Below are 16,569 nucleotides of genomic sequence, written 5' to 3'. Positions count from 1 at the left end.
ATCAGATATAGTGCCAGGTAAATTACGGTACAGCAGAAGGAGAATGTCTACACATGACCGAATGAGAACTTTGTTTTGTTTGGTTGCATTGCGATTTCATCCAGTTATGCGCTGGCGGCACCCTAAATCCGATGACATGCTCCGTCACTACTCGCATGCTGCTGTCAGCATACTTAAGCAATATTGCGTCAACAGCGGTTGTCTAAAAGGCCTAGCGACGGACATTGTGGAGGTCAGACTTCACAGCTGTATGGTAACACTGTTCAGGTTGTGGCGTTGTACGCCCGACTCGTAAAAGAGGAGCAGATGTCACTCTAACAACATGAGTGCTCCAACTTCGCAAAATCTATCTTTTGGTTCGAAAAATGTGGTGATATCTCCTAGCGTACTCGTTGCGTGTTGGTATGGATTTCCGGGTAACTATCAGAACTGGCGATCCCTACATTGTCCAGTAGTCAGTTGATCGTATCTGCGAGGTCCGACAGACAGCTCTGTACACCGCATCCCATCCACGGTAGCCGTGTGGAGTTTATTTGCTGAAAACCTTAGTTGCTCAGATCGATACTGCTGAGCAATGGTAGCTCTCCAGAGGTGGTCGGGTGTTATGCTTCTTGCTAACCTGCGAGGTCCTGAAGGAAGGTGAACTGTCAGGCGTACTTGAAATATGGTGTTGTTGTTATCATGTGTGCACCAAAAGGGACTGAAGGCTTGCATCGTGGCCCTCCATCAGTACCTGATAGCCAGGTTATTCACTTGGGTTCAAGGCTGATTTGATCTTGGTAGCCTCCAGGCTACGCGACACAGACGTTTACGTTGAAAGTTCACATTGGCCAGATCGATGGTCGTTCGAAGCACAAGGGCTGGGATACTGCGAGGTTGCCCAAGGCTAGACAAAGAGATGCAGAGATTGGGTTCCAACCATGGACCTTCCGGTCAGTAAAGTCGCGCTCTAACCACTGAGCCATCTCGCCCCTTGACCATGCTGTTTCAACAAACCTGGGACAAAAAACCAACCCAGATTCTCCAACCATAGGCTCTATCTTTAAGATAGATGCACGGTCTAAATGCGACAACCATCAAAGCCTGTCAACAATTGGTAGTACCGATGCGCGAACACAAACTGGATGCTGCCCTTGAAAATGTCGCATTGACCAACTATATACGCTGAGCAATCTGACACATCAGCACCTCACCTACCGTACGCCTACCACGGTGACCACCCTCGATACAAATAGCGCTTTCTAATGTGTTGATCAAACAACTTTGTGGGACCGTCTGAGGGAGAACGAACTGTCTGAAAATCATGTCAATGTCATCCTCACTCGTACAACGTCGAGATTTATGGTGAGCCTTCATGAATTCTAACACCTCAAATAAACTACTGCAAGGCTGTCTGTTGGCAGCATTCCAGTTTAAGCTTTTCGCTGACTATGACCTGAAAGGAGCAATTAGAAACCTCTGTCAACATGAACATAGACCCAATCCCGCGTATCCTTCTCCAAAAACTCACTCATGACCAGCACACGCGAAATTCGCTGAAAAGATCACCATCTGGATTGGTCTTTTGGTACAGACGGAATGTTTGGATAAGGGACGAAGAGTGTAAACAAAGCCTGTCGAATGTTTGCGTACCTAACTCACTAATGATGCCAACAGAACGTCGACCTCGGGTTGAAGGGTCGAATATACGACGTTCTCTTTCGAACAGCTTCACTCTACAACAATGAAAGGTGGTCTTCAAGCACGGAAGATGTGCAGCACTCATCAACTTTTGAGCATTAGTGTACGTAAAGCACTATCTGTGTTTGATGGAAGAATTGTGTCAACAAGAGTGAGACACGTCAACGTGTATTTGGTACAGAACAACCCTTCAAGTATTTGGGTATATCGGTATCTAAAAACAATAATAGTGACCATCATCACTGATGATAACACACCAATAATACATACTGGCACTTAACTGTCAAAACAAGCTTAAGTGCTCAGGTCATGTTCCCTGGATCCTTCCAGTCGCATGGTTCGGTGCGTACTTTGTCCGAATCTGGCTAGAATGCAAAAAATAAACTGATGCCCGTCTTTGAAGACACCACTCGCCTTGCACAACTGGTGCATCTCGTCCCTAAAGGTGAGATTTGAAGGTGCTTTCTGAAGTGGCACAGAAGTGAACTGATTATATGGCTTCGCACTAACCCTCGTTATCTTAGTGTATCACGTTAAGTAGCGCACAGATCCGATATCACGTGCAAGACTTGGTGAATATATATATATATATATATATATATCGTGACCGATGCATTACGGAGAGGAAAAAACCGCGCGATGCAGCGAAGATAGAAACGGTATATCAGTCAATGGCTAGAATAACTTCTCAAGTTGAAATCGCTCAGTAGGATAACTTATTTTCAAAGATTTGCAACGGACCTCATTTTGATTCATTGTTGACAAAGTCGGAATAAAAAAAATTCCGAAACTACTACAACGATATGCTGAACGAGGTGAACTCAAATGGAAGGGGATCAATGAATGGGACAATAGACGAATTGCGACATAGACCGCGACATGTAGTGACGGCAGGCACTTGGTCAATGGTTTAGCCAGTTGGTGCTTTTACCAGAATGGACAACGCATGGCCTGGAAATGAAACATGAGTAACTTAACAACGGGTCGCTATTGCTTTGGTTCATTCCATCTGTGGGCCAGCTCATTAATTGCTAGATGATGTTACTAGCACAGCGACGGCCAATGAAACTGTTATGATTAGCTTCCTATTTCTGGCCTTTTTCCCATTAACTGGTCTACGATTTCATTCTTATCATATGCATCTCAGTCAGTCCATTCCTTTTTCTTACCTCATTTGCATCTAAGTCTTGCAGTGGCGTAAAACAGCGAACATTCGTACATGGTATACACGCCAGAAAACGTCATGAGGAACTATCCAAAAGGATGGGCTACATTGGGGAAACATCAATCGTACCTCAAAAGCCACATATAGCCCACCAGATGAGTGTGAGCGATGAACTGCTGGAAATTCTAGTATTAATCTGGACAAGCCGAATGAATGAAGTCTGGATAACAGAACTGCTAAAACATGAAAATAAGATGTATCATAAAGCATTGGATATTTCGCTTTAATAAAAAACCTACCTCAGTCTCTGAACACGGTCCGCAAATCTTAAGAAGTGTGCTGCTTTGTGACAGATTATGTGGCCTTCCCTCCGGTAGTGTGGCAGGTTTTGTGGGAGGGTTCACAAAAGCGGGTTTCCAATGCTTCTTGTTCTTTTTGCGACGGTTTCCAGATGAGCGATGAGAGTGAACTGTGCTGTCGCCAGCGCCGGAAGATATATTAGCGCACTGTGAACAGGAAGCATTTCCATTTAAAACGTGAGGTAGTGAGTCATGCTTGCTCGGTTGAGTATCGTTGCTGAATGAAATGGCTATGAAGCGTTCTAAAAGACCATGAAGGTTTTGCAACAGCTGGATAATGAAAGTGTACATGAAAATCCATTCATGCGGACTGTACAGCTCCAACTGGAATCCAGAAATAAGATAGTCCCAAGCAAGTTGATAATAATAATAACACAGAAGGCTGGTCAGTTGGAGTGCAACTGGCTTTAGGGGCTCGTCCAACCGGTTGTCTTTAGCTTCTGGGTCAAGCCTCTTGGCTAGCTCCACACCAATAATCCACTCAATACGTAAACAATTTTCAAGAATATCCGGTAGTTTTTGCAAACATTGTACCAGTGCAGTACGCTGACGCGATCGATTGAGACAATAGAGACGCGGGATCTGTGATAGGGCGAAATAAGAAGAATGGAGAGAGTAAAAAATGCATAGTTCGTCGAAGAGCACTAAAGAAAGTGTCAGATGGTGGTCAACAAAAATGACAGTGCGATAGCGAAGCATAGGTGTCAGTATTGGCGCTATGATTATAATAAACAGTATTATTCCGGACCATAATGGTAATAGTAATAAATTCCGAATTCCCGCTCACCAGTAACATGAAAAGCACTGGATTACTGAATCATGTTTGTGAATAAAAGACCTATGTAATAAAAGATGCTGCCTTGCATATCCCTGTTGATGAACGTCGCATCATATATCCACCGACTGGGACTTTTCTTACCATTTAGCTGTGCCACACAGTAAAAATTCTCAATAAGAGTCAAGCCAGATCGAGAAGCGTTAATCAGGCAGTCCAGTGTCCGAAAACCCGCCCTCAAAACGATAGTATACCCACGAACAGCAAAGCTTGTTTGCCATAATATTCTTAACAGCATTCTCCGGATGTATCGAGATTACTAGAGGGCTGATGTAATGCTGTATTTTGAAAACAAAATATGAAGACAGAACACCTCATGAACACCAAGCACGTTTCAAACCGATTTATTTTGTCATAAGCTGGCACTGTCGGATGGTCACATCACAGCATGCTGCCGTGACCAATGAAAAGTTAAACCGAAAAACGATATTTGCGATTGCACGCCCGTGTATGTCTACGGGTTAGGACTGACCTGTGACCAACGATTTGCCTGTTCGCTTACCATACCTAATTTGTGTACCACTCTCCAGAGCTCCGAAGGATTATTTATTGGGTTATCCGCAACGCGATGAGGCCACCTGACACGACGGTTACGATATGTGAGACCTACAAATGGCTCTTCCGTTTCCAGACAAGAAACACTACAAAACTGTATTTATCGACTTCGCTGTCATCGCTGGCTTTTTAGAACGAACCACATTCAGTAATCACAACTGCCGTGAAGCCAGACATAAAGTGACCGTCAGGGACTGTTATTCGTTTAACTAGGGGATCCACATAACAGCGACGAACGACAATTTGTGCAAGACGTGTTGAAGGACAGAGGAATTCCTTGAAACCTGCACTAGTGACGAGAGCTACCAGTTTCTTGGCATGGTCTTGCCATTGGACATAATGCAAGCAAGACGCGATTCGAACATCAGACAGACAAGTCCATAAAACGCAAAAACGTCTCCCTGATAGATCAAAAAATCAATAAATCCATCCGTGTTTTTTTTAATTTACGATAAACACTGACTTCTTCCAAACACTTGGATGCATATTCACAAAAATCCCTGAAAACGGGCCACTGGACCTATTGATATGGATGTCTCTCATTGGAAAATTCTTGTCCTATAGGTGCTGGCTGTCGATACCAACCGTAAATGGTCCTACACTCTGATAGCTTTTGACGCTCGTGATTGGAGGCTAAAACTAGGGGTATTTCGACCACAACCTGCTAGCCGGACCTAGTGAAACTGATCTCGAAAAGATGGCACTAGCGGGTGGATCGAACTAATCCTCAGCGTTGTGATGACGAAATGGTCCTTCGGTATGATAGTTAACTGTTGAATTTTCGATTATGGCTTAAACTTACTGCGTAGAAGTTCCGTGGTTTGAATCAACTGCGGCATCTAGGCTGTCCTTATTAGGGGTTGGGCAGCCTGGTAGTATCTTATCCCTCGTGCTTCCTTCGGATGGCAAGGCAATTAGACACCGAAAGTATGTTGCAACGAAGAGCGCACTGTTATTGTTTATTAAATTTTAAAAATGTCTTCTAGTTGCACTAGTTTTTACCTCCTCATCTCACCCACATTCCAATAGTTTTTCCTCACAAAGGACCTATTTGGATTCAAAATTCTCATCATACGACGAAAGCTCCTTCACTGAAGTGTGCGACCCGTTTCGCATTCTTGTGATCAATTTGCTGATCAAATTACTCAGCTCAGCGAACAAACCAACGACCACCGCTGTACTTTTTCTACTTGCTGCTTCATTTTTTGGGCCATTTGACTAATCGTTATAAGATTTCGCTAGCACATCATCTAAAGGATGATCATATCCTTCAGTTAGACCCCATTCCTTAGCCGGTACATTTCCAACTTGATGACCGGCTACATTGCCCTTCCTCTAAAACCAAAGGACACACACAGGTGTTGCAATGAGATGTACTTCGATCAAAACCAACACAATTTACACCGTCCATTCTCCTCGAGCAACTATTCTTAGCAGTCTCGTTAGCGATCGCTGTAATACTGAATACTGTGAGTGGATCCCGTGAGGTTTCTGGTTGGATTTGTATAACGTGTTTCTACTTCTCTGGTATCAACAGCGACAGCGAATTAGTATTTCGACAAATCCAAAGTAGCCAACTGCAAGTGTTGCTCTTCTAAGCCAAGAAGGATAAGCATTGGACCATAAAACCACCAATGACATCATGATTTCTGGTACGACAGTCCCAGTCGGCCGAGTCAGTGGTCTCTTAATGTGTACATATTTGACACACGGAAGCTTCGGCCAGTCCCCGAATGTTACACATGGCATGAAGAAACAATAGAACCATTCGTTTTGTGTGGAAGTAGTACCAATCAGCGGTTACTACGGAAAGTGGAGCAGATTACACGATACCGCGGTAGTTCCCGTACAGAAATCGAGTGCTAATGTGGCATGCAAACACGCTAATTTCAAAAAGGAAGGCCATGGAACCTATGAGTTCCGGCCAGATATTCAGTTATCAACAGATTGTTGGTTGGGTGGCTGAAAATCGGACAAGCACAGCTTGTCCGGAAATCCTGAGAAGAGAGACATCTGTTGGCGATTTTGAAGCTTATTCACGAGCATTAAAGTTGCCTAATCGAAAACTAACAAGCCTTTCAATAACCCAACAAAGGCAGTATTGATTTGTTCCACAAGCAAACTTACCAGAGATAATTGTTCTCCCAGCACATCAAAGAAATCTTTTAATCCACTGAGATCTGAAACGATACCCTCGAGTACTGTCCGAAAGTGACTCGGTTCAAGTAGCAGCCAGGAGCGAAGTGCAAAGAGTGCATGCATTGTCGCGGCTTCTGGTAACTGGTGTAACCGGTCCATTGAGACAAAATACAGAAAACTAGAAAGTGTTCGTGACAACAGGCAACTACTGGAATTCGATGGAGGGACGGAAGTTTGTGCATCACGAGAAACCCCGAAAATCTTTGTCACATATGTACACGGTGTTTGTCCGCATGACCGCATCAAAGACCAAAGCAAATGCAGTGAAGACGCACTAGGAGAGTTCAAATGTCTTGTACCAACCTCATGAAAAGTATTCGTAAGACGCATCATGTGGTCAGTAAGATCACAGAAATATGTGAAGGCCGCGAGTCGATCGTGCACAACTACGAACCGTGGAATATACGACGGGAGGTTCGTTTGGTTTAATAAGGGTTCGAATCCGGGTATTCCGTAAAAAGACTCTTTAGGAGAAGTTTTCCCGGGTCCAGGACTGAGACCAAACGACGCAGTTGCCAGAAGTTCGGCAGCTAAATGATTCAAAGTAACGAGGTGGGACTGACACTCGGTAGACATCGAAACCAGCTTCATCCAAAACTGCTCAACGTCATGTGACTCCCAAGGCTGTTGATTAAAATTGGTAACTCCAACCTCAGGCCCAGGGTGGTCGGAAGAACAGCCGAATTCTTCAAGCTCAGAATCCTTCAAGACGAGATCATCGAGGTTTTCCACGTGTGCGAGCAAAGTGTCAGTTAACTGAAGGAGGTGCACTAAAAATTCTATCCGTATACGAACATAATCCATTCCTTCTACGGCAGCATCGGGTGTATTACTGGAGCATTCAGATAACAAGCGCTGGGCATGAGTGACCAGGTCAACTGAAGAGTATTTACTGAGATATACACCACCTGGATGAATATCCAAATCACCAAAAGAAAAATTAGGTTCTTTTAAAGGCATTCCATGCGTAAGTGCATAATGGTCCTCTTCCTCGAATGCACCAGCAGCCATAATAAACTGACGGAGTTGGTAGACACACCGTCGTAAAAGTTCACAAAAAGCAGCCAGGTGCACATCACGAACAAGCTGAGTACAGTGCATATACATGCATATGAAAACCGTTTGGGCAAGCGAGTCCCCTGTGAGCCAATTCACAAGAGACGCCAGTAATTCGTCCATAATTCCAACTAATTCAGATTTATTCTCAAATGGAGCTAACGGCAAGACACCCGTAGCCAGTGCCTCAGCAGTCGAAACAACGCGGCGAGAACCAAGCATGCGAATATCCATTTTGGGATCCATGATTTCGATTGCAGACATCGAATGCTGAAGTGTGAACCACGAACCATGACAAAGTTCCCCAGGGCCAAGAGCGTCTCTACACGCTGTAAAGAACCGAGTTGTGATATCTACAGTCTCAGTGGAGGCCGTCGCCGATGGATCTGTGAGAGGTACCTTATTGGCATCTACATTAAAAAGTGTTTATTATCCAGAAAGCACTTACCTGAATCCATTTGTGAGGGAACACACGCCTTACAGTAAGCACAAGGTCCGGGTTAATCAAGCAATCATATCTGAAGGGAAGAACCGATAGATGACTAGCAGGCAAACTCGATAAGTCATAACTCAGGTTCAAGTTGTGCCAAACTTGAAATGGAGGGCTGGAAAAAATATAATTTTCAAAGGCGAAAAAATGACTGGGATATCTTAGGGACCGCTGTCGACCACGAAACAATTTCCTACAGGATAATTGATGACATGTACCGTGCATCGCAGACGTCTGGCCGTAGAAGATAAGCCAACTTTCCAATCCAAAACGTTTTCAGGGTTATGAACCCTCACTCGATAATCATCGAAATGTTCATGCGTAATTACGGTCTTCCTGCACACCAGGCTCATAAAATTTAACATTCGAATGCTCACAACATGTAAGTAAATTAGTCGTTTTTCCCCAAGGATCACAGAAAGCCAACCTGTTCCGAGAAGCACTACATCTGTACATTCCCAGTTACGGAGGCTGCTCCGGTAGGGACTTATCTCATTGTTATGCAACGTGATGTCCATTTCAGAAATCATCTAACCAGTTGGGTGAAAAAGTAGTCGGTTGGCTGGGCCCGCAAAAGTGTATAAAGCGGTGTCCAATTGTTGAGGTATAAAAGCCCCTACGATTAGTTCGAAGATTTGAAATCAAGATGTAGGGTGTCCACGTGTGAGCGTTTCGATAACAAATCAGCAAGTACTCCTGTAATGTTAGACAACACAAATCATCCCCAGGGTCAGCAGGTCATTCCGCGTGAGGTCAGCCGGATAGTAAAAACGAGCAAGTGATCCCGAGGTAGCTCCGTGTTGAAGGCACGAAAAATATGTAATGCGAATCCAACCCCGGCATCTCGACAGCTCCTGTTTGGGCTTGGGTAACCTGACAGTAGTTCTACGCTCGTGCCTTCCTCGAGTGGCATAGAAGCTACACACCGAAATGGTGTTACAGCTGAATGACGCTCGCAGAAACCGGCCAGAAGTAGGGTTACAAAGGTCGATTAAAAACTAAGCACATAAGGGACAGGGTATGTAAGCCGAGACTAAAACGACAAGGGTATTAAATCACGTTACCAAATACAATAGAATATGCAAGTTTGTATGTTAGTTTATTTAGGCACGTATTTTTGTGACTTCGCTCTTTTATAGCTCTTTGAAATTGCCTTATATCACGCCTGCTTTATTATTGACTACTCTAGCCCCATTCCTGGTGTTTATATTCGCTCAGCTGTCTACCCTGACCACTCTCACGCGACATGAGGCATTTAAGAGGCCTCTCGGTGAGTTCAGTTATATGTAGCAGAATACGAGTAACTGTTTCCGGTCCCACGAAAATAGCTGCAGAGGTGAATGAGTCGGCTGAACCTTTCATATATATATATATATATATATATATATATATATATATATATATTTTTTCTAAGAGGTTGTTAGCAGCAACACGTTCACCCAAACCGTCCGTGACTTCTTCCTTGCTTAGGCGTGCAGTGGCTGTACCACTGTTTAAGGGTAAATTTGCTTCGGATGCTAGCCATTCGCATACTGTTCACTTGGATGTGAAATGAGTGGATATATACCGCACTGTGTGCATGCTCTCTACAACCTGAGAAGAAGTGACAACATGAAAGCCACTGACATCGACCAGCCATCATTTCTTTCAAATCTCCAGCCAAGCACAGGCAGGGTGATGGGGACTCCATCCTGGAAGGCGTACTGTGCGAACAATATCCAAAACTCTTTGTAATCTCTTCCACACCCCCTTGCCGAATCATACGTTATCTATCTCGAAGGTTGCGCCGTTCTGAAGGAGGTTCGGAAATCGTTCAGCTGTAACACTCCTCCGGTACCTAGCTGTCATGCCACTCAAAGGAAGCAGGAGGGCTGAGATACTGCCGGGTCACCCATGCCCAAACAGGAGCAGTGAAGATGCAGAAGTCGCGTTCGAACCACGGATTTTCCGATCAGAAAACTCGCGCTTTAACCACTGAGCGACCACAGACTCAGGTGACAACATTCGGTACATGGCCTTTCGGCGTGCGTATAACATGACAAAGCCACCATAGCTGATAGTGCTGGATGTTTTCGCGATTGGTGTGCCTGCTACACAACCAAACAAATTATTTTCTAATTAACCCGTTACGAATTTGTCGACGCTATCCGAGACCAGTAACGCTTCCGAGGCACCGGTGAGCAAAAACCTAAAAACACCTCGCATCATCTATCCGCAGGATCCACGTTTCGCAAACGTACAACATTCCCTACTGTAGCCTGGTACACGCGAACTTTGAGACTCGGTGATACGCCTTCTTGATACCGCAAGTGATGGAAATTAGAAAATGTGATATGGGTTTCTGAGATTCGAATATTGATTTCATTAAACACACTTCCGTGAGGGCTAATACAACTACCGAGGGATGTAAAACTGTCCACAACCTCCAGTGGTTCTCCTTAAATTGTAAGGAGTATGTTCAAAGACTGCACGCTCTGAAGGCATATGCTGGAAGATGGCATGATGGTCAGTCTCTTCAACGGAGATTATGCTGCGCCTTCGTTTTCAAAGGTGAGAACAATGACATTTGCGTACTCGCCAAAAACAATTCGAACATTGGGGTTTCGAAGACCTTCCAGCGTTTGCCTTATTACTTCATCAATGACAAAGTTGAACAAAAATGGAGAGAGTGGACATCCTTGTCCGATACCACTTAGTGTAGCGAAGCCTTTGGAGACCTCACCATACACTCTTCCACAGCAAAAAGTATGTGAATATGGGGATTGGGTTATGTTCAAACACTCTGGGGCATACTGTGTTGAGGAACTGGTGCTAACAGCACTGACTTGTCGGAAGAATCGAACGTACTCTTAAGTCAAGGAAAGGTAAGAATGTGGGTTGTCTGTACAAATAGCATTGCTCTAACACCTGACGGATTGTGAAGATGTGGTCGACAGAGGCTCTACACGGTTGAGATCCTGTTTGGTACTAACGCGCAAGGATTCGCTTGCCGCCGTACGACGAGGAATCAGTGACGTCAGCAGCCTTGTTCAACGGGAGCAAAACTGACACCCCTGTGGTTAAGATATTAACTGCAAGTATCCCCTTTGAAAAGATTACTACCGGCTCACCCTAGTTATCTGGGACGTTCGCTTTCCCACACAGGCACAAACAGTCCAGACAGGCACTGATCGAGGAATCCACCACCATCCTTGGACAGAATAGGTGGAAGATTGTCAGACCCACGAGCACAACTACGCGTGAGTAGAGGTACGAACACGGACAGTTCTGAGACTGAGAGGGGAGTCCAATGTTCACAGTCCACCGCCACACACAGGCCGCCACCATCATCATAATCAGTTGTAAGAACCGCGTACTTGTCGTATAGTGGTTGTAGATGCCACTAAGTAGGCTCGAACCCTAGCCTCATGCTTGCGGGTGAGCAAACTAGTTTGTCTACCTGGACAGCTGTATCAGTCCCGGTGGTCTAGAGAAAGATTATATTTCCATCCGGATTGAGAGGGCCAGGGCAGCTTTTGTGAGCCTGCATCACCTGTGGCGTAGGCATGACATCAGCTTATCCGTTTTTAAAGGACCACTCGAATGGAAGTGGAACAGGCTGCAGATGTTTCCGGCATTTTTGCCTCTTCCACTTCTTCACCCTTCCCGGTCCCCCAACTTTTTCACTCTGCACGGACACTCAGATTAGCCTGGCGTCGGATGATGAGTCGGATGGAATTGTGGTTGTGGCCAGGAGGAATCTGTGGTTGAAGCTCCAAAAAAGGCATAGTTCTGTGGCAGATCCAAAGTCTGGACGAGGTTGGTTGCAATGTACTGCAAATGGTAGTTCCAGCTCTGAGTAATAATGTGGATATCTGTTCCCAGTGGTCATCATTATCTGATATGGGACCGTACAGCAGTCATTTGAGGAACCGCTTCTGAACACCTCGTTTGATTTCTGAGTCCATTGGCTTTTCAATGATTACACGAGGTGTGCGCGCCTTGCGTAGAACTGAAAAGCGAAATGAAAAGCAGCAACTCAAAAGTGCATAGTCGGAGTCTACGCTTCCAGAAGGAGCGGTAGGCCGTGATCGATCCTCGCCACAGATAACTAGTATCGATGTGGTGTTTAGATTTGGGACTGGTTCTTTGGTGAGCATCACGTTACCAAGCGCTTTCCGCTATTTTGGAAATCGGTACTGCAAAAGAACACTTTATGGTTGGTATACATCTGAAGTAGATGATTTTCGTTGTCCCGGATCCCGTATTCAACCCCAGACGACCATCCAATTGGGCCTCAGAAGCACTTAGTTTACCTACATAAGGTTCATGTTACAACTAAACAACGATTTCCGAGCTTCCAGACCTTTGTAAAAGAGCAACTAAAGCGTCACAGAAACCCTCTGGCAGATTCAGAGCTAATCCGTTGGGGCGCAACCAGACAAAATAAACAAAAAGCAATGATTCTCTCATAGACGCTACCAAATGAACCGTGCATAGGCGACTATCAGCGGGTACCAATCAAGCAGAGACGCTTCGGTTCGGTTACCCACGCCGGCATGTCTAAGTACAGAGGCCACTGCATAACAAGAGATGAGCAACCGGTACTTGGAAGACAGCGAGGGGCAGTCAGTGCAACTACAGTACTTCCGTCATGTATCCTTGTTTCTGACAGACAGCACACAGCAATGCAGGGAGAATTCAGCGTGCGAGCGAAAGCCGCTCGTTGTGCTCGCTTGTGTGCGAACATTAAAGACAACTCAGTAGACGTGCTTTCAGGGTTTTAGAACAGACTTCGACACAATGGTCTGTTTTTGCTCACCCGTACTACTGTATGTAGCAAGTAAGATGATCTGGCTAGTGACATCAAGTGACAGCCGATTGGCGTGGCAGTAATGTTAGTTGTAAGTGTCATGGCTATACGTGGGACGGGGTAGTGCCAGGGCGCCAAAACCGATCCGAATTCAAGCTGGAACTATATTGCCCAATCTTTGCAGTCTGGAGCTTCGCCAGCTAAAATGCCTCTATCAGACCGTTCAACTATTGAACAGCGAATAGAACAGTGGCATTTTTTGAATCTCCAAGGGATGTTCCCGCAAGTCCCGGACACAACTCATCCAGACGAATTAGCAGATGTCAAGTAGAAAAGTTAACGCGCGCTGACAGTGAAGTCCAGTGAAAACAGAAGGTCAAGGATTAGAGTAACAATTCTCACGGCAACTCCGTCGGGTTCTACAAGTGAAGCAGAACCCTGGATGATGAATCTGGAACCCTCCAGGGCCTAAAAGGTGTACGGCTACATACATTCTCTCAAGCACGACCGGCCTCTTGGTCTAAATGATATCCCACCCGTATTGTTCGAAGATGGGGATGAAATCCTTAGTCAGTGCTTGTCTGATCTATCTGACTGCATCCAACAACTTCAGAATCAGTCACAGTGCCTGTTTCCAAAAGAGGGGACCATGGTGAGTGCGGTGATCATAGAAAGAAAGATCCCAGTCATAACGAGACTCTTGGCATCACTTGTCACCCGTCGCCTTATGGTGGCTCGTAAAACACTGACATGAGAGCAGTAAGCAAGGTACCAGCCTAATTGGGGTTGCGTTGAACAAACCTTCACTTCTATTTCTGCAACTGTACCCGGTTGGAACATGCAAGGTCTTGAGATATAGAGGCCATATTAAAAGATGCTCTGAGAATGTACCGAGCCTAGGTAACGTTCCTTTCTGCAGTTGAGGCGTACATGACGAGAAAGGAAGTTGATCATGTTCTCCATGGGCTCTTTTCGGCCAGACGATTCGTGTGATGAAGTTTTTGAACCTGGCTTCCGCAGTCCCACGGCTGAAAACGGTCTTTCGATGAAGCGGGGCGACAATTGTCCCGTCTCCCCAATCACTAAATGGATTGGCGATGCTGGCAGTGAGCACAGCAACCCGATGAGGACAGCAACAATTCTGTCGAATTCTGTCCCGGATATCCTGAAGGACCTGATGAAGTCTCCCTATAGAAGATTTTGGAAATAGTCAGCCTGGATATATGAAAAAGTTGGTGGTCGCACAGGTTTTTGAGGTTGAGGTGCGGACTGGACAGAAGCAAGGGGTAAGAAGTCGTGGACACATGGACAGACAAAAAGAAATAAAGATGGAAAGTATTGGTACACAGCATACAACGGAAGTAGCGGACCGGTTCCGATAGAAAAATTAATAGGCCATGGAAGAGGCCACATTTTTTTAGGTACAGTCCTCAGTAGCTGTCGCACTGTATGCCCTGGGCTACGCACTTGTCACACCGGCGTCGAGTGGTAAAGCTCAATATTCAGGGCCGTACCTCTATTCAAAGACACCACAACACGAAAGCAGACGTGGATTATTAGCAACAAGCTGCGGGGCTGACATTATTGGGTCATATCGAAATCCGGAAAGACTGTCGGTGTCACGGTAGCGCGGACTGAGAACAGCCTTCACGGATTCACCGATTGATACACAGGATCGAGGCTTTTGCCCGTTTCCCGAGTCGGTTTTGTTTTGTCGTTCAGCGGCTGCCGTTCACCTGAAAGGCACAAGTGAAAAAGGGTGTAGCACTGCTCTCTATGTTCTCACCGTGGGGCAGTGTGCTTGCCAGTGCGAGGATTCGCATAAATGTCTAGTAGCGCTTTGAAATGGGTTCCAGTAAGAGCGTGGACAACCGTCGTAGGAAGGTTATTCCACGCAGCTAGTACCCGAAATTAGAAATTTTTTGCCCAATGAATGTATGCGCTGAGCTTGAAAACCTCTTTACTATGTCCCCGCCGTGTGTTTGCTGGGTCAAACAGGGCACAAGTAAGAATTAGGTCCCCTCGGATGCGACGATACTACAGGGGAAAGAGATCAAGCATCGCGAGGCGGGTTTCGTAATCCACAGATTTGAGGCCGAAAACCATTTTCGTAGCGGCTCGCTGGACACGCTTAAAGAGGGTGACGTCTTTCGTGCGTCTTGAGTAGGCAACTTGGTTGGCGTATTCCAGGAGCGGTCTGACGTAGGCCCCATAGAGTATTTGGAAATCTTGGAAATCCTGCGAGTGATACGGGAGAAGGTGCGTCGGATCATCCGTAAAACGTTGTGTTTCACGCATCTACGCAAAAACACAAAACACGGAGAGGACTATACAACGAAATACCGAACAATCAGGGAGCAGACGAGAGAAACTTCGCAGGCGGCGTGAAACTAAACGAATTTCAAACGTACCCCCCATTTTCTGGCCAATGATGGCATGCCTCCTTCTGTGCCGCAACCAATTCGCTGCGATTACAACCAATTAAAGCGATGCCTGACCATTCCGCAAGGCCAGTTACAGCGGACATCCCTCTTACCATGTAATAACTCGGAGTACTGATACGATCATTGGCCCATATTCGGAGACATTGGGAGCTTGTCCGTGCTCTACCCGCAGTGATTATGGTTTCACGGATTCACGGACTGATACACAGGATCGATGCTTTTGCCCAAGTTTCCCGGGTCGGTTTTGTTCTTGTCGGTCAGTGGCTATCGTTCACCTGAAAGGCACAAGTGAAAAAAGGGTGTAGCACTGCTCTTTATGTCCTCAGCGCGGAGCAGTATGCTCGCCAGCGCGAGGATTCGCATAAATAAATGTCTAATAGTGCTTTAAATTGGGTTCGAGAAGGAGCGTGTACAACCGTCGGAGGAAGGTCATTCCACGCAGCTACTACCCGAAATGAAAAAAAGTTTTGTCTAATGAATGTGTGTGCCCTGAGCTTGAAATTTTTCTTACTATGTCCTCGCCGGGTGTTTGCTGGGTCAACGGTAAAAAAACCTGTTTGCCAAGCTTTGTTCAAACAGGGCGTAAGTAAGAGGTGGGTCCCCTCGGAGGCGACGGTGCTCCAGGGGAAAGAGATCAAGCATCGCGAGACGCGTTTCGTAGTCCGCGGATTTGAGGCCGGCAACCATTCTCGTGGCGGCCCGCTGGACACGCTCAATGAGGGTGACGTCTTTCGTACGTCCTGATAGACAACTTGGTTGGCGTACTCAGGGAGCAGTCTGACGTAGGCCCCATAGAGCACGCTGGACACCTCAATGAGGGTGACGTCTTTCGTACGTCCTGATAGACAACTTGGTTGGCGTACTCAGGGAGCAGTCTGACGTAGGCCCCCAAGAGCATTTCGAAGTCCATGCGAGTAGTACGGGAGAATGTGCGTCGGATCATCCGTAAAATGGCGAATGCCTTTTGGGCCGATTTCTCATGGTGTAGTGAGAA

At 45.9% G+C, this 16,569-nt stretch overlaps 1 protein-coding gene across 1 annotated transcript in view; it reads right to left on the bottom strand.

Moving 5' to 3' along the window:
* Window positions 1-8,244, bottom strand: part of T265_13430 (hypothetical protein) — a gene marked incomplete at both ends in the record, with an annotated part of 10,155 nt that extends 1,911 nt beyond the window's left edge. The window contains 2 exons of the mRNA XM_009168847.1: window positions 3,145-3,786; window positions 6,722-8,244. Coding sequence (XP_009167111.1) covers window positions 3,145-3,786; window positions 6,722-8,242 — 2,163 coding nt within the window. The remainder of the gene's footprint in view (window positions 1-3,144; window positions 3,787-6,721) is intronic.
* Between the last annotated feature and the right edge of the window lie 8,325 nt (window positions 8,245-16,569).

Source organism: Opisthorchis viverrini (assembly GCF_000715545.1).
Source record: "Opisthorchis viverrini unplaced genomic scaffold opera_v5_67, whole genome shotgun sequence".
Lineage (NCBI taxonomy): Eukaryota > Metazoa > Platyhelminthes > Trematoda > Opisthorchiida > Opisthorchiidae > Opisthorchis > Opisthorchis viverrini.
This window is presented reverse-complemented; position numbering and strand designations above follow the sequence as displayed.